This window comes from Tupaia chinensis, unplaced genomic scaffold (assembly GCF_000334495.1).
Source record: "Tupaia chinensis unplaced genomic scaffold, TupChi_1.0 Scaffold000039_1, whole genome shotgun sequence".
Lineage (NCBI taxonomy): Eukaryota > Metazoa > Chordata > Mammalia > Scandentia > Tupaiidae > Tupaia > Tupaia belangeri.
The window spans coordinates 2,858,154-2,877,476 of NW_006159494.1; the positions used below are offsets into that span (position 1 = coordinate 2,858,154).

General features: G+C 38.9%; 1 protein-coding gene across 1 annotated transcript in view; it reads left to right on the forward strand.

Annotated features, from left to right (window-relative positions):
* The window catches only part of ADAM7 (ADAM metallopeptidase domain 7), a 64,184-nt gene that overhangs the window by 27,035 nt on the left and 17,826 nt on the right, over positions 1-19,323 (forward strand). The window contains exons 9-17 of the mRNA XM_006140680.2: positions 1,331-1,500; positions 5,126-5,210; positions 7,495-7,625; positions 9,510-9,681; positions 11,378-11,467; positions 13,008-13,203; positions 13,828-13,930; positions 15,137-15,323; positions 18,204-18,281. Of these exons, the coding sequence (XP_006140742.1) occupies positions 1,331-1,500; positions 5,126-5,210; positions 7,495-7,625; positions 9,510-9,681; positions 11,378-11,467; positions 13,008-13,203; positions 13,828-13,930; positions 15,137-15,323; positions 18,204-18,281 (1,212 nt within the window). The remainder of the gene's footprint in view (positions 1-1,330; positions 1,501-5,125; positions 5,211-7,494; positions 7,626-9,509; positions 9,682-11,377; positions 11,468-13,007; positions 13,204-13,827; positions 13,931-15,136; positions 15,324-18,203; positions 18,282-19,323) is intronic.

Genomic DNA, 19,323 nt, shown 5'->3' on the forward strand with positions numbered 1-19,323 from the left:
GGCGGGGGCGGCGGCGGGGGGGCCCCAGGGGGGATTCGCCGAGCCCGGAAGGGCCCGGGACGTCCCGTGACCGGACGCAGCCTTGGCGTCCAGCCCACCTCTGCCGCCGCCGCCGGCCTAGCAGGGCCCCAGGGGGGACTCCAGTAGTAAACTTCTTGATAAGGGACGTCCCGTGACCGGATGCAGCCTTGGCACCCAGCCCGCCTCTGCCGCCGCCGCCGGCCTAGCAGGGCCCCAGGGGGGACTCCAGTAGTAAACTTCTTGATAATTACCTACATTCTCTAGTAACACTGTATGAGTGACATTTGTGTTTCTTTTTAAATTCAGCATTCATAGTTCATCACTCATTCTTTCTTTCAACTGACTTCATATTAGCTGTTAATAGAATATAGAATTGATGTAGCACTTAGTCACATAGTCTCTCACCTTGGAATCTTCCTACTCATTGTCTAAATACTTCATCTCAGGACCAGCAGATGGCATAATGGTTATGTTGCTGGACTCACATGGTTTGAGTCCGGAACCCAGAGATTTAAAACTCGCTGGACGCATGTGCGTGTATGCCCAAGATCACAAGAGGAGAATGGAGAAGAAGGGATTACGACATGGCCATCCCCCTGGAAGTTGATTTCTCACTTTCTCTGTCTCTGTCTCTCTCTGTCTTTCTGGTGAGCACATGTACCCTATAGCAAAAATCTCTCTGAAGAAACAAAACAAAACTGAAAACAAACAAAAACTCTGTCTTCTTTTGGCACTGAAATTTCCATCAAGTTGGTGTTTATCAAAGCAGATGGGAATAGAGGTGAGAAGACTTACGGACTGCAATTTTTTCTGCTTGCTTTGAGCAATCCCCAATCAGGTTTCTCAAATGAAAAAGATAGTGCTCAAAATATCAAAACAGAGAAATCAAACATGGTAAGTTTTGGAAGCCAATACCAACTTTCTAACCTGTCACAGAACCAATTCTTGGCCTAATGAAGAGAAATACAGAGCATTCACTTCACTCTGTGTCACTAGCAGTAAATTTATGTTTTCTGGCCAGATATAACATCAGAGCTTGGATAAATTCTTTCTTCTAGACACATTCTGACACCAGTGAATACAAGTCAATATAGTTGAAAAAGAATCAGAACTTTGTCAAGTGTCTTTCTTGACCACAGAAATCTACCATTCCTTTTCATCCATTTAAATGTATCTGAAAAGTGAGGTTTTCTTATGTACCTCCCAAGTACAAATTACTGTTTTGAAGGAAGAAAATGTAAAGGAATGTGATAATGATGAAGGATCCTTCTAGCAACTTGACTTTGTAAAAAATGTTTTCTTTGAACAGATTTATAAAACCTTGGACATTCATGTGACATTGGTTGGCTTTGAAATATGGACAAATGGAGATAAAATAGAACTTGATTCAAATATAGAAACTACATTATTGCGTTTTTCAACTTGGCAAGAAACAATCCTCAAAAAAAGGAAAAATTTTGATCATGCACTGTTACTCAGGTATGTGACTATTCTCTTTTCCTACACATTTTAGGTTGATTCTTTAAAAAGAAATCAAAACAAATGAACAACAAAATTGCTTTTTAAAGCAATTGCCTCTAAGTTGTACACAGAGAAAAAAAAATGCCATTCTAGCTATATAGAAAATATTTTTAATGAATTATTTAATAATCTTTCTTTCTAATATTGATTAAAACTAGAAGAGAAATATCTGATATATTCATATCCCTGGGCAGAAGGAAATGTCATTAGGTAAGCAAAGTACTTTTGGAATTTGTTTACATTACTGGTACTAGCAGATGGCATAATGGTTATGTCATTGGACTCCTACATAGTCAATTGCAGTTCAAGTTCCAGACCCGGTGGCTTAAAACTCACACTAGGTGTGTGTGAATGTGTGTCCAAGATCCCAGGAGGAGAATGGAGGAGAAGGGATTTCGGTGTGGCCATTTTCCCTTGGGAGTGATTTCTCTCTTTCTGTCTCTCTGTCTCTCTGGCAAGCACACATACCTGATAGCAAAATTTTATCTTAAAAAATTGTTTACAGACCAGCAGATGGCATAAGGACTATGTCGCTGGACTCCCATGTAGTCGATCACGGTTCAAGTCCCAACCTGGTGGCTTAAACTCTTGCTGGACATGTGTGTATGCATGCCCAAGATCTTGAGAGGAGAATGGAAGAGAAGGGATTGCGGCATGGCCATCTCCCCTGGGGAGTGATTTCTCACTTTCTGTCTGTCTCTCTTTCTGGCAAGTGCACATACCCTATAGCAAAAACCTCTCCAAAAAAAAATTTACATGACTTACTAACATCCATGCTACCTCCTCTTAGCCTCCCATGCCATATCATTACAGCATTCTATCAAAACCTGACTTTTTGGGAAAGTACCTCACTCTCTGGACATTAATCCTCATCTAAGTGTGCCAATCCAATGACCAACCATTCAAGACCATTTTCTCTACTATGGAAGTTGACAGATAACTAATCTGATAAGTTAAATCTGGCACAGTGTTAATATTTCTTTCTTTCTTTCTTTCTTTCTTTTTTTTCTTTTTTTTTTTTTTTTTTGGTGACTTAACGAACACCTATTTATTATCCTATAGTTCTGGAGGTCAGAAGGACCAGACAGAGTTTAGCTGGCTAAAATAAAAATGTCTGCAGAGTCTGACAGAAGTGGAGGAACCTTCTAGAGGTTCTAGGAAACATTTGTTTCTTTGCCTTTTCCAGTTTTTAGAGGCTGTTTACATTCTTTGGTTCATGGTTCCATTCCTCTAACTTCAAAGTCTGCAGTGTCAGTCACATCTTCAAATTTTTCCCCACTCTGGCATTTCTGCCTTCATTTTGTAATGACCCTTATGACTACATTTGGATTTACCTTGATAATCCAGTATAATTTTCCCAACCTCAACATCTTTGATTTTATTACATCTGCAAAGACATGGTTCTCTTTTTTTTAATTTAATTTATTATTTTTTTTTAATTAATTAATTTACATTCATTCCTTCAGCATCATAACAGCACATAAAATGTGATTTCCCATCCAAAATATACTGCATAGTGGCTTAATCATACATGTTATTGTCAATAATTTTCCATTTCTAGTTTTATATATATATTTATTTTCCCCTATTTCTTACCTTCTGCCATTTCCCACCATTCTCCCATACTATCTCAGGTGTCTACAGTTGTTTTTCCATCCTTTTTTTTTTTTTTTGGAGAGGTTTTGCTATAGGGCACGTGCGCTCGCCAGACAGAGACAGACAGAGAGAGACAGAGAGAGACAGAGAGACAGAAAGCGAGAAATCACCCCCCAGGGTTGATGGCCATGCCGCAATCCCTTCTCCTCCATTCTCCTCTTGGGCTCTTCGGCACGCATGCACCTGGCGTGAGTTTAAGCCACTGGGTCCGGGACTTGAACCGGTCGGCAACATAGGAGTCCAGTGACATAGCCATTACGCTAACTGCTGGTCCCTTTCCATTCCTTTTTTGAGTCACAAAATTTATTAAATAATCTAACTATGTTCAATAGCAAGCTCAGCTGCTATATACAAATCTGTGAATATTTAGGCATGAAATTAGGCATGAAACTCTGAGTAGAATGAATATACTATAAAATAGCACCTAGCTGATGCTAAATATATTACTGTGGTCATTAAGTAGGTATTTTAAAATATATTTTTAATTTCAAGAAAAGTAGTTTTAGTTTTAATAAATCAAAGAAATGATAAGGAATTTCGCTTAAAACTTAAAGCCAGAAAACAGGTTAGGATTCTGTTCGAACAGTAGGTACATGAACCTATCGGCAGCTCAAGACAGGACAAAAATCCTTAAAACTGGAAAACAAAACCTAGAAGAAAATCAGCAATGTTTTAGTCCAAAGTCATAAGATTCTCATTCACCAGTTCAGTCTCATGTACTTTATCTTCTGTTATGGTTCTATCTACCCTATTAAATTCTGGGGTAAAATATTTAACTCCAGACTTGTCCTTATGATTAAGTTGGCTATTTTCTTTGTCTTTTAGCTCTCATTTCAGTGTGTCTGTATTTAATTTTCCTGGTATAGCACTTGCTTGACAACATCTTGGAAAGCAGGTCTGGTGTTGGTAAATTCTTTCAAGTGTCCAACATGGTTTTTCCCAGCATGAATACAGTGCATATTAATCAATTCAAAGATACTACCATATACGTTATCATCAGCAGATAACTTTTCATTTCTTTCAAGTGGTTTTATCTAGAGCTGACCACAGAGTAGCCTAGAGACAAATAAAATAACACTCTCAACTCTTTTTTATTTTTTTAGGAAATACCTTCATTTATAATTCCAATTTAAGATTTCATTGATATTTTTCCTTTTCCTTTTTCCTTTTTTTAGAGGTTTTTGCCTTAGGGTAGGTACATGTTCTTATAAGAGAGAGACAGACAGTGAGAGAGAGAGAGTGAGAAATCATCTCCCAGTGGGGATGAACACAGTGCAAACCCTTCTCCTCCATTCTCCTCCAAGGATCTTGGGCATGCATGAACATGCACCAGTGTGATTTTCAAGCCACCAGGTCCAGGACTCTAACTGTAGTTGGCCATATGAAAGTCCAGTGATATAACCGCTATGCCGTCCACTGGCCCCACCTTTTCTCTTTTCTTCCTTTTTTTTTTTTTTTTTTTTGTCGCTTTTTTTTTTTTCCTGCCAGAGGGTGGATGTGCTCACTGGAGAGAGGAGAGAGAAAGAGAGAGAGAGCAAGAAAGCATCCCCGCATCCCCTCTTCCCATGTGGCGTGGTCAAGCCACAATCCCTTTTCTTCCATGTCTCTCTCTCCTTTAAGATTTTAAACATGCCCCAGGTGAAACATACCAATTCTAGGACCCAAACCATGGGGTCAACTATGTGAGATCCAAGCCACCTTCACCACCAAGCCATGGTCCTCACTGACCTTTCAGTGCCCCTATATACCACAGGTTTAAAATGAACTCTGTTTCAACTCTGGTTATCTTCAACTCCAGAACTCTAGAAATATGAAGACACTTTCATATGCAAAGGCATTAGTTTTGTGATTATTTACAGCAATTTGATCTTTGCATTCATTACACTACTAATTTAGACTGAAGACTGTATTTGCATCTCGTTCGCAGTGGGAAGTGGCTCTACACACACGCACAAGGGATTTCTTATAGAGGGGGCATGTGCCTGCCCTATTCTTCCTCCAGTGTCATTAAGGTAGGCTGTGTTTTTTCTTACTTAATCTAAAATTTTGGGTACCTTTTTGTAATGTTCTGTATCCTACTGAAAGAGATCATTATGCATTTTTTTCATTTATTTCCACAAGGATATGTCAACGAGGGCCAGTTATATTTTCTTTATTAAATGGGAAAATACATGTTTCATTAAAAATAAACCATAGCTGAATAAGGAAGATAAACCACTATTGTTCAGAGCTTGAAAGAACATTATACACAGATCAATACACAATGATTCAGAAAGCTTTTTTGTATATTAAATACAGTTATTTATAAGGACAAATAACATACACAAAACCCGTTGGCTGAATAATAAGTAAGGATAATTCTTCTTGTGATAAGAAAGTGCATAAACCACTGAGTCCGTCACGTCAAGAGAGCCTTGAAATTCATTTTCAGGAAGCATAAGACCTATAAACTATTGACTTCCGTTGTTTATCTGATCCTTTCTCGAGTCACTAAGCTTCTAGTAAATGCTGTTTAACCTTATCTAAGAGGTTATTGAAAACATGAAGGTTTACATTTATTCTGTCTCTGCCTAGTTGTTTCTATCTGCCCAGTTTTGTGATGACCTCAAGCTTTGAAACTAGTATTTAATAAAATGACCACGTGACCAATTTAATATTTAGGTTTTTTTTTTTTTTTTTGAGAGGTTTTAGCTACAGGGTGTGTGCGCTCGCCAGACAGACAGAGACATAGAGACAGAAAGCGAGAAATCACCCCCCAGCAGGGATGGTCACGCTGCAATCCCTTCTCCTCCATTCTCCTCTCGGGATCTTGGGCATGCACGCACACACGCCCAGCGTGAGTTTTAAGCCACCGGGTCCGGGACGCGAACCGTGGTCGACTACGTGGGAATCCAGCGACATAGCCATTACGCTAACTGTTGGTTCCCATATTTAGTTATTTTTATCTGTGTAGCTTTGCCTGTGATATTTCAGTAACTTACATTTTGTATAATAAAGCCAGTCTAATCTCATACAAGCCAGCACAACTTCAATTATGATATTACAACCAGTTGAAGATGCATTTTAAATTTTATATGCATAAGGTAAAATGACCAAATTAGGGGTGTTTTATTAGCTTTACAATGACCTGATTTTCCTATTTTGCTGGGGGATTTTTTTCACTACTATAGAGATTTAGACTTAAAATAGAACTAAGAGCCAAAGTAACCATAGTATCTGTCATGGATTTTAAATCACCGACCTTCAGATTTTCTTTACAATAGAAACTCCCTCAAGATTACATAGCATTGCTGTACAAAGTGAGACTCCAAATTAAAAACAAAAACCTCACATGCATTTTATTGTCAGCCCCTTTGCATAGTAGAAAGAAGGCAATCAATTATGGGTATTATATTTGTCTCTGTCCATTCAGGCTGCCGAAACAGGATACTATAAAGTGGGTGGCCCATAAAAAAATACACATTTATTTCTCATCATTCTAGAGGCTGGGAAATCCAAGATCAGGACACCGGCAGGATTGGTCTCTAACAGAGGTCTCTTACAGTCGGTGCCTTCTTACTGTGTCTTAGAATTTTCAGGAGGGAAGGAGAAAGGAGTTGCTCTTGAATCTTTCTTGGAAGGGTCCTGATTCTATTCATGATGGCTCCATCCCATGACTAAATAATCTCTCAAAAGTCCCCTTTAAAACCATGACCTTGAGAATTAGGGCTTCAATTTTTGGAGGAACACAAACTTTCAGACCATAGTGACATCTTTCAATAGTTTATAGTTTGTATGAGTAAATACAGCAATGACAATTACTGTGCCACAGAAGTAAGAATTTCAGGGGACCAGCAGTTAGCATAATGGCTATGTTGCTGAACTCCCATGTAGCCGCCCATGGTTTGAGTCCCAGACCAGGTGGCTTAAACTCATGCCAGGCGTGTGTGCGTGCATGCCCAAGATCCCAAGAGGAGAATGAAGGAGAAGGGATTGTGGCATGGCTATCCACCCTGGGGGGTGATTTCTCACTTTCTGTCTCTCTCTCCCTGTCTTTTTAGCGAGCGAACGCGCCCTATAGGAAAAACCTCTCAAAAAGATTAAAAAAAGAAGTAAGATTTTTTTCCTCAGCCTTTTTGTATGATTAAAGAAACTGAGTACAGAGTAAGGAGGTAAGTTTGTAACCTATCAAATAGGCACTGGTTAACTAGGAGCTAGGAACCAACTCTTTCAACCACTACTTCAAAGTGCTGCATGTGGTACACTATGTTTCAGACTTTCCTAATGCAATGTTTTTGTTTGTTTGTTTTGCATCAGGATCTTTTACCTGACATAAATATAGTGGCAAACAGGATGGCACATGAGTTGGGACACAACCTTGGGATGTTGCATGATGAGTTTCCATGTACCTGTCCTTCTGGAAAATGTGTGATGGATAGCAGTGGAAGGTGAGGCTCAACCAATACAGAGAATACATTTACCATATTGGGAGTAGCTTTTGACTTAAATGCCATTATTGTAGTGATGTTATTTTGTGGAATATCCTGTAAGGGCTTTTGCAAAACCAGACCATGGTAAGGAATCTCCCATTAGGGGTAGGACTGATCAACTGTCATGTCTTCAGTGATACACTGAGAGAAAACTAAAACTTCAAATTCAAAAACTCCATCTGGGCACATTAAAAAATTGTTCTTTGCACTAGGAACAATTATTATTGCTCACTCCAAGGCACTCAGGAGAAGTGGTTTGGTTGTCTTTGATTTCAACTCCAATTTTACCTTGCACTTTACTCAAATGCCATTCTCAGCAAGGTCTTCTCAGCCATCTGACCCAACTTTCCAGTTTACCCCATCACACACATATCTTCACATTTTCTACTCCTTCGCCTTTTCTTTTGCTTTGTTTTCTCTTTAGTACTGATTGCTACCTAACATATTTTATGTTTTACATACTTAGCTTATTTATTATTTTATTATTCCACTAGAATACACGTGCTGTGAGGTCAGAGAGGTCTGTGTGTCTTGATCACTGTTACACCACTGTTATCTAGAAAAGTCCCAGGCACTTATTAAGTACTCTGTGAATAGGTGGTCAATGAACGAATGGCCAGCACTCTCCCATTACATTGTGAGTGACTTTGCAGTCAGGCTCTAAGCCTTGCACATCTTCAAACTCCTTTACAGTAGATACAAAAATGTATTATATATAGTAAGAAGAACATCTGTTAGTGATGATCAGTGCACCCACAGATTTGCTGAATAAAGGAAAGTAGCTAAAGCACCCAAATACCAAAGCTGGTAGAAAGCAAGAACTCAGCACCTAATAACTAATATTTTCTTTTTCTTTTTTTCATTTTTTTTAGTTTTCTTCCATAGGGTGCATGCATTCACCAGAAATAGAGAAAGTGAGAAATCACCACCTACCCAGGAGGATGGCCATGCCACATCCCTTCTCCATTCTCCTCTCAGGAGTTTGGGCACACATGTACATGTGCCTGGCATGACTTTCAAACTGTCTGGCCCAGGGCTCAAATCATGGTTGGCTATGTAGAAATCTAGCACCTTAAACACTACACCACTTGGTTCCCCCCAATAGTATATTGAATTTCTAGGGATACATATAATTAAATAAGTATTTCATTTCAGCACATATTTATAAAGAACTATTCTGCACCAGGTTCTGTGTTAACGAGTGGTTTTATTTATTTGTTTAACATTGAGTATGATATAATCTTTGCCTTAATGAGTTTATAATCTTGCAGGGAAGAAAAACAAGAATACAAGCCTTTTCAAGAAGAATAAATGAAAGAGGATATGGGATAACAAGCACAAACAACCAGTCTAAATTGTGGACTTCAGGAAGGATTTGTTGGAAGACATGTAGCCAGAGTTTTTATTTCAATTTGCCAGAGGGAACATGTGCTTGCCAGAGACAGAGAAGGAGAGGGAGAAAACACCTCTAGTGGGGGCATGGTCATGCCACAATCCCTATGCCTCCCTTTTTCCATCCTCTCTAGATTTTGAGCATACATGTACACATTTCAGGCATGTTTTTCAAGCTGCTGGGGCTAGGTTTCAAACCATCTGGGCCTTGTGAGATCTAACTCCCTTAACTACTAGTCCACAGAGCCAGCCCAGCCAGAGCAGTTCTATTAGAAAAATATACATTAGCTGTATTTCAAGAAGGTACTTTCTATAATAAATAGCTGACTTCCTCTCTGCTTTAAAAGAAAATATTTGTTTTGTTCTAAATTCTTCATAAAACTTTCAGAGCAGCTGTACCACTACACACCGATATGACTAATCTTGATTTTTAACTCTTTCCATCTCTAGCATTACTATAAAATTCTGTAAATGCAGTCATATCCAGCATCAGCAATACCTGAAGGATTATAAACCAACGTGCATGCACAATATTCCATTTCCTGAGAAGTTACATGATTTCCCATATTGTGGAAACAAGAAGGTGGATGAGGGAGAAGAGTGTGATTGTGGCCCTGTTCAGGTACTGGCAAATAATAGTTTCGGGATTACCAAGTTTCATTCTCAGTTAGAAGCAAGGTATGACGTAGCCATTAATCAAACCAACCATTATGTTTGTTCCTTGTAACGCTTTAAACAACTTTGCCTTTTTGTTTTTTAATTTGGAAACAAACTGCTTCATTTGAAGACTTCTTGCTAAGTCATGAATTGTCTGTGATGATGTTGCTAGAGAAAAACATCACATTTGCCTGGTTTATGAATTAATTGGGTGTTTGGGTGAGAGGGGCCCATGTCTGATCTCTCATGCAGAGTAGAAATCTGTTCTACAAAATCTCTCATAGTCAGTCAGTTGGATCTTATCGGGGGTTTATGAGGCTGGCCTGTATCATAGTTGGACAAGTCCAATTACTGGAAAACTCTCTTACTAGTGCAGAAACCTTCTCACTTTTCACATATTCCTGGAGCATTTGGAAAAAGGTTTTGGTAAATTTTAAAGTGATTCTTAATCTGCATTCCCCCAACATTGAAGTTATTTCTTTTATGAGCTCAGCAAATAGCTATGTGTCCTAGACAACTGCTTCTCAAATGAACAAGTATGTATAAATCACCAGGGATGTTGCTAAAATGTTGGATTTAACAGGAATGGGACTGAGATTCGGTACTTTCTAACAAGCTGCAAGGTTATACACTGAGACTGCTGGTCCAAAGACCGCATTTGTAGTATCTGTGTGTTTACACTACACAATTCGAAAAAGATCCAATAGGACAGTGGTTAAGAGATTCAATAGTCATAGGGACCAGCCGATGCCATAGTGGTTACGTCACTGGACTCCTACATATTTAATCAAAGTTCAAGTCCCAGACACGGTGACTTGAAACTCATTCTGGGCATGTGTGCGTGCATGTCCAAAATCCTGAGAAGAGACTAGAGGAGAAGGGATAATGGCATGGCCATCCCCCCTAGGGAGGGTGATTTCTGTCTTTCTGTCTTGCTGTCTCTCTCTGTTTCTGTCTCTCCAGAGAGTGCACACACCCTATAGCAAAAATCTCTCTCTCTAAAAAATAAAATAAAAAAAAGAGAGAGAGGCTTGATAATCAGAGTGGAGACAGTGATTTTTCCAGAGGTTATGTCTTCAAATATGTCAGTCTTCAAATATCTCAGATTAACTGTAAAGAGGTATTTAATTTTGAAAACTGACCCCTTGCTGATACAACTCTTTGGAATAGTTTTACAGTGTAATTCTCACACTTGAAGTACCTTAACTGACCAAATGCAGACCATTTTCTTCACAGTTTTAATTTTGTCCAAATAGACAGTGCCTAACTAACCATTCTGCTGTTACAATTTAACAATGCATTAAGAAAAAGGAAGGTCAGCATAAAATGTTGTCATCTTGAGTAAAATATAAAATCGGATCTGCAGAAGTTGCATCATCTCACCTCAGTCTTTAGTATAAGGAATAGAAGTTACCGGGAGAATGAAGTTTACAACTTTGAACTCTCTAATTAGCTGTGCAGTACTGACCACCCAGGAGGGAGGGAAATGGAGTAAATGCCCCAAACACCAACTCCAAGGACATTACCTTGCTCGGCATACCACAGCCAAGGATCATGCGTTTGTAGCTAACCCTGCAAGTTTACAAAGAAATACAGCTAAGTCTTCAAACAAGACCCAAACCACATACTGATTTCTGATGTTTAATTTTTGATCATTCCAGGAGTGCACTAATCCTTGCTGTGATGCACACAAATGTGTACTGAAGCCGGGCTTTACTTGTGCAGAAGGCGAATGCTGTGAATTTTGTCAGGTAAGATCCTTTGCTGGGAGATGATTTCTCCGTTTTCCGTTTATGTATATGCAGGACCTAATAGCTGGTTCACTCCACTCCGTGAACTTCAGGATTACAATGCTTATTCTGAGAGGCCCCAACTTCTCTTTTTTTTTGGGGGGGGAGGGGGAGGCTTTTGCTACAGGGCGTGTGCACTCGCCAGACAGATGGAGAGAGACAGAGAGACAGAAAGTAAGAAATCACCCCCCAGGGGGGATGGCCATACCGTAATCCCTTCTCCTCCATTCTCCTCTTGGAATCTTGGGCACAGACGCATACATGCCTGGCATGAGTTTAAGCCACTGGGTCCAGAACCTAAACCACGGTTGACTCCATGGGAGTTCAGCCATATAGCCATTATGCTAACTGCTGGTCCCAGAGGCTCCAACTTCTGAGCATGAAGCAGTGCTGTGGTCTGGAAAATGGAGCAGCTGGTAAGCAGCACATGGTATTTTAGGAATGAAGTCATACGACCAACACTATTCTTGCTCCCGTGTCAGTCATTACTAAGCTAGTTTACTACAAATGGGATGAAAATTTGTATCCCAACAACAGTGAGCTTAAAGAGACAGGGATTCTGTTAAGGTTGGAAAGTGATAGAGGTCAGTCGGTGGAGAAATATACCCAGAGAAGACAACCTGAAGCTCAAATGGCTGTGTCCAAGGGTTACTGGCACTTCTTTCACTCCAGTGGATTGTGAACTCCCAAAGAAAATAAACATATGTTCTGAGTCTTCACTTCTCTCCAGAACCCAGTATAATTAAGTGCATATTTAATGGCTGAATCAGAGAGTATCTCCATGCAGTTCCCTCCAGCAATGAGAACAGGTGGAGTGATGTGATTTCTTGGGAATGGAGATTCCTCGTTACGGGTCAGGATTCTTAGCTGTGGAAGACGAGAGCAGGGATATGTGGCGTTTTCCTGAGCAAGGGAAGAAAAAAGATAAGAAAAACATGATAACATCTGCCCATCTTTCCATTGTCCATTCCGACTCTACCTAAGAGTGTTCTAATACATTTCAAAATCACTATCTTTTGGGGCCAGCAGTTGGCGTAGTGGCTATGTCGCTGGACTCCCATGTAGTCGACTGCGGTTCGAGTTCCGGACCCGGTGGCTTAATCTCACACCAGGCACGTGTGCGTGCATGCCCGGGGTCCCGAGAGGAGAATGGAGGAGAAGGGATTGTGGTGTGGCCATCCACCCCCAGGGGGTGATTTCTTGCTTTCTGTCTCTCTGTCTCTCTCTGTCTGTCTGGCGAGCGCACGTGCCCTATAGCAAAAACCTCTCAAAAAAAAAAAAAAAAAAAGAAAAAAAAAATCACTATCTTTTTAGTTATAAAAAATTTCATAAAAACCAAAGCATTTACAAACAATAATAATTCTCAGTCAAATGGAGAGGGAAGTTTCATCTATCTTCAAAATATTTTGTAGGTAAATTAATAGGCCAACTCTCTGTTTACTTACAGAACTGTACTTCCCTAAATGCCTCCAAGGTGATTCTCTTTGTTTTTCTTCAACAGATGAAAAAAGCAGGGTCCATGTGCAGACCAGCAAGAGATGAATGTGATCTTCCGGAAGTGTGTACTGGCCACTCCCCTGGGTGTCCCAAGGACCAATTCCAAGTCAATGGATTTCCTTGCAAGAATAAAGAAAGCTACTGCTTCAGGGGAAAATGTCCCAGCCGTGGTGATCAGTGCTCTGAACTGTTTGATGACGGTGAGAAACGATTACAGTGAAGGACCGGTAAAGTTAGTTGCCTGTATTTCTTTGTTCTGTAGGAATTTTGGCAACATGGGCAGTAATATCATCTGTGGCATTCTTCCAAGGTATTACCTAACATTTCTCTGGAAGTTACCTTGAATATGAATTGACTGGCTAAGTATGTAAGCTAATGTCTGTGTGGCAATAATTTTTTGATTGCCAGAGGGCATGTGCACTCATCAGAGAGGAGAGGGAAAAAGCACCCTCAGTGGGATATGCTCATGCTGCAATCTCCTCTCCATTTCTCTATCTGATGGGATTTTGCACACACACTCACATGTCTGGCATGTTTTTCAAGTCTATGAGGTTGGGATTCCAACTGGTTAGCCATGTGGGATCCAGCTCCCTTAACCATGAGGCTTCAGGGCTGGCCTGACTTTTTTGTATTTTTTACTCTGACTTAAAATATTCTCCCGAGGCAGTAGAGTAGCATTTAAGTGATTTTTTTCCATTCTGCTTCATCACTACAAGATATGACATGATACTGAACTTAATTTCATTAGAAACATATGGTATTTCATGGTTCATGATATTCACACATCCATTGATTTGCTTTTATCATACCATTTTGTATTGTAGGGGCAAAAAAGAGTCCTGATATCTGCTACAAAATGAATAAAAAAGGAAATAAATTTGGATACTGCAAAAACAAAGACAACAAATTCCTTCCCTGTGAAGACAAGTAAGTGCCCATTGAAGAAAAAGAAAGCATTTTCTAAGAGTACTTTGCAAAATCAGAATGGTTCTTATTCTGACAGCTGTTCACTTCCAGGAAGACAGAGAGGCAGGAAGGGAGAGGACACATCTAGTATTTATATACCATTTTCACTTGCTTAAGGCCATAGAACATGAGGAGGAAAGATGGAGAAGGTTTAAGATGCTTAGTAAAGAGAGGAAAGAAAGGAGTGTTGCTCCTTACAAAGGCAGAGCAAAAGGAGGAAAAGAAAAGTATGTAGGAAAAGGAAAACAAAAAGAGGGAAGAAGGGACCAGCAGTTGGCGAAACGGCTATGTCGCTGGACTCCCATGTAGTTGACTGTGGTTTGAGTCCCGAAACTCCCTCTGGGCACATGTGCATGCATGCCCAAAATCCCCAGGGGAGAATGGAGAAGGAGGGATTGTAGTGCGGCCATCCCGCCTGGGGGGTGATTTCTCGCTTTCTGTCTCTCTAACTCTCTCTGTCTTTCTGGCGAGCACACGCACCTTATAGCAAAAACCTCAAAAAAAAAAAAAAAAAAAAAGAGGGGAGAAAAAAGTGAAAGGATTAAAAAATGGTAAAAGTTGAAACAGGAAGAGAGAATGGGAAATTTCAGAAAATAGATCTGATTTTGAAAAGCATGAGCTTTTATACTTTTCCATTTGCTGCTAAAATTCTATAAGATTATTACATACAAAAAACCAGAACTGGACTTAAAACTACAGCCACAGCAACCTATGGTCAAGTTCAACTTTGCTTCTACACACTCTAGGTAAAAATGGACAGTCTCTCAGTTGCTGTTTAATCCACAAAACATAGGTTGTAGTAATAGCAGCCTCACAGATTTGTTTGTCAGCATCAGTTGTGTTCTCTATGTAAGAAAGAATAAGGAAATCTTAGTGTGCTGAATAATGTTATGCTATTGCTACTAAAAATATTCCTCTCCAATCTTGAGATAAGATTGTGAGATGACAGAGGAATCAAAAATAAATACAATTACTTTCCTTTTTTCACAAACTCATCTCAGTGCCCAGAGTCAGGACTTTGACTAGCCAGTGGTTTTCTCTAATCATTATGGGTCATTTAACCTGTAGAAAAACCAGGGTCTTTATAACAAGTGACCGGGTCCCTTCTTTGCCAGCCTGTCCCTAAAGTTCTATTTCCAAGTCTGAGATCCTCTCTCTTTCCTTTAGAGATATCAAGTGCGGAAAGATATACTGTGCTGGAGGACAGCACTCGTCTCTCCTTGGAGAAGACAAGACCTATCACCTTAGGGATTCAAAGCAAAATGCCACCATCAAATGCAAAACCTTGTTTTTGTACCACAATTCTAAAGATGTTGGCCTGGTTGCTTCTGGAACAAAATGTGGAGATGGAATGGTAAGATGAAAGCCCTTTGTTTTATTAAGATTTCTTGGTTCTGCCACTTAAAAACAACATGGGATCCTGTAATTGGTTCCAGAGGGATTACGTATGGGAAGGCAAGGGAAAGAAAAAAAGTGGCAGCTATTTTTTAAAAATAAGTCACACAGTAGCAATAACATAGTAATAAACATTCATTTTGCCTAATTGTACTTATACTGAAAGGTAAGATATTGTTATAATCGTGCTTAATTATTATACAGTAGACATCTAATGAAAGTGGAAGCATGATTTGTTATCTAATTAATGTGACTTTAAAGTATTCACACGTTCTTCATTTATTTTATTCATTCGACCCTATTTACTGGCTTTGTGCTCTGAGGCCACTGACTGCTAGATACAGATGGTTTAAAGATGAGTCTACTTGAGAATTTCATACATTAAATTAAAAAGATCACTATAATTCAACAAAAGTGCTTTTATGGTGGGACAGCCAATGTACATGTGGATTCTAAAGGAAGAAGGGGTTGATTTTGTTCCCAAAACATGGAGCATCCTCTACATATCTTTGGGAAATACAAATACTGGGGACATAAAGCCATTCAGATGGCCAAGTTACCATTCAGACATTAAAGCAGTGCAATGACACTGACATACAATTTATGACTATGAAAATGTATGATAATAATAAACTACATTTATTTTCTTAAAAGAGTAATAGTCAAGAAATAGATACAAATTAAGAAACTAAAATGAGAGGATCAGGTATTTAAAAATGATTACAAGCAGAAAAATCTATGAAACTTTTGGGTTAGCTTTAATTACGTCTTGTTAATCTATTTATTATAAAAATGGTAAAATACCTTGATTCGTGAATAATAATAACTATAACAAATCTAAAGTCTCAACTTATTGAAATAAAAACTTGAACTGAGAGGAAAAGGAAAGAATCAAGAGCATGATGGCTCTTTATATTTTAGAGAGATTTTTGCTATCGGGCACGTGTGCTAGCCAGAGGGAGACAGACAGAAAGTGAGAAATCACACCCAGAGAGGATGGCCATGCCACAATCCCTTCTCCTCCAATCTCTTCTCAGGATCTTGGGCATACACACACATGCTCCCAGCATAAGTTTTAAGTTATTGGACACGGGACTCGAACGGCAGTCAAGTATGTGAGAATTCAGCGATATAACCATTAAACCATCAGCTGATCCCCATGATGACTCTTAATTAACACAAGTATTAATGGCTTTTTTTATTGAAAATGATGTAATTATTTACGTTCAAGTTTAGTGTAAAAATAAAGCAATATTTAGAATATATAGCTTTTATGTTAGAAAAAAATAACTGCAGAATAAAACTGATAAATACAGCAAACATAAGATAAAATATTAGAAATCATATAAGATGAAAGAAGCAGAATTTAACATATCATTTATCGCAATAAATATGGATGGATTAAAAAATTTCTCCTAGAAGGAGCAGCTGATGGCATAATGGTTATGTCACTGGACTCCCACATTGTTGATCATGGTTCAAGTCCTGGACCTAGCAGCTTATAACTCATTCTAGGGCTGGCAGGTGGCATGGTGGTTAAAGATGCCAGACTCCCCAATGGCTGACTGAGGTTCGAGTCCCAGACCTGGCAGCTTGCTTTCTCACTTTCTGTCTCTCTTTCTCTCTCTCTCTATCACTCACTCAGTCCCTCTCTGGTCAAATTAAGAAAGAAAGAAAGAAAGAAGAAAAAGAAAGAAAGAAAGAAAGAAAGAAAGAAAGAAAGAAAGAAAGAAAGAAAGAAAGAAAGAAAGAAAGAAAGAAAGAAAGAGAAAGAAAGAAAGAAAGTTAGTTAAATAAGAAATCATTCATTGAAAAACAAACCAAGAAAACGGGATCAGCAGTTAGCATAATGACCATGTCGCTGGACTCCCACGTAGTCGACCGCGATTTGCGTCCCAGATCCGGTGGCTTAAAACTCACGCCGGGCACGTGTGTGCATGCCCAAGATCCTGAGAGGAGAATGGAGGAGAAGGGACTGCGGTGTGGCCATCCACCCTGGGAGGTGATTTCTTGCTTTCTGTCTCTCTCTGTCTGTCTGGCGAGTGCACGTGCCCTATAGCAAAAACCTCTCCAAAAAAAAAAAAAAAAAAAAACACACACACCTCATTTTGGCACGGGTGTGTGCATGCTCATAATCTCAAGAGGAGACAGGAGAAGGGATTGCTGTATGGCTATCCACCCCAGGGGTGAGTTCTTGCTTTCTCTCTCTGTCTCTCTGGCGAGCACAAGCGCCCTATAGCATAAACCTCTCTTAAAAAAAATTTCTATTTGAAATTAATTTTTAAATTAGCAACAAAAAAAAGTCCAGTTATAAACAAAAAGCCAATATAATAGATATTAAGTAAATAGGCTAAGATAAATTATTCAAAATCTGAAAGTAACATAAACACAATATTTTGGTAGAAAAATTATTTCAATACAAGAAAAATTAAAACAAAGGCATTAAGCATAAAATATTAATAAAATGTGCACCTGGCAATTCTAATGCAAAAAGCAGGAATCCTTATATCAAATAAAAAGGAAAATGATAGTGATAAAAGAAATGATTACAATTATAATTGTCAACTCCTTGATAGACTAGCATTCTAAGAATTAATAAGGATATAAACATTTTATTCGTGAGTTTGTGTATAATAGTATTTGCACATGCAATGCATTCATCAAGCATTCAAGAGGATTTCCTCATCCCAAGAAGTCTATATGTGTAGTTTTTCAATAAAATAAATCACCTAAGTTATAATTAAGTCACTTAAATTGAAATATATTATTTCACCCATACTTTAAAATAATAAATTCACATGCATTATAAGTCATTCTAATTCATGTTGTTTATTTCTAGGTGTGCAGCAATGGTGAATGTTTAAATATTGAAAAGGTCTACAATTCTACCAATTGCCCTTCATGTGATGAAAATGCTGTAAGATTTCACTGCTTTTTAAATTAAAGCCTTCCTAGTCATTTATTTATATAGAACTTTATTCTTTAGCCTGTGCAAATAAATGATTGTACAAGAGGTTTTTCAAAAAGTTTTTGGAAAATAAAACTGAGGTACAAGTTTATTCTGGGGGAAAGATTTGAAATCCATGCCCAGTTTTTCATAATATACATTTTCAATGAACTTTTTGAAGACTCCTCATGAGTTTGTATTTCTTTTGATTAAATACATATTTGGGGAAACCAGGAGTTAGCGTAATGGCTATGTCGCTGGACTCCCACGTAGTCAACCATGGTTTGCGTCCTGGAGCCGGTGGCTTAAAACACGCCGGGCGCATGTGCGTGCGTGCCCAAGATCCCGAGAGGAGAATGGAGGAGAAGGGATTGCGGCATGACCATCCCCCCTAGGGGGTGATTTCTCGCTTTCTGTCTCTATGTCTCTCTCTGTCTGTCTGGCGAGCACACGCGCCCTATAGCAAAAAACCTCTCCAAAAAAAAAAAATAATAATAAAATAAATACATATTTGGGAGTTTTTAAATGTGTTACCAGTAAAATTGCTCCGAAGAACCAAGGAAGATATGAGCACATGCAGATACTGTCAATATTGCAAGTAAATGTCTTATTATTGAACACATAATTTAAAATCCAATAGCTTATTTATATGTGAAGTTTAAACTTGGACTTCAAATACTAGCAGTTACCAACATTCTGTGTTTGTGAGTAACATCTTTCCTAAGCCCATTTAATCATGTATTGGGTCGTGTGTGTATGTGTCTATTAGGTTGTCAGAAAAATCATGACATTTTTATATTTTTTATCCAATAATGTGTCATTGCTTCCCCAAAAACCCAATATATACACATATATAAGTAAATTAGATTAATTAGTGGCATAATTGGTATGTCACTGGACTCCCATGTAGTTGATTGCGGTTCAAGTCCAGGACCTGGTGGCTTAAACTCATGCAGGCGCATGTGTGTGCAGGCCCAAGATTCTGAGAGGAGAATGGAGAAGAAGGGATTGC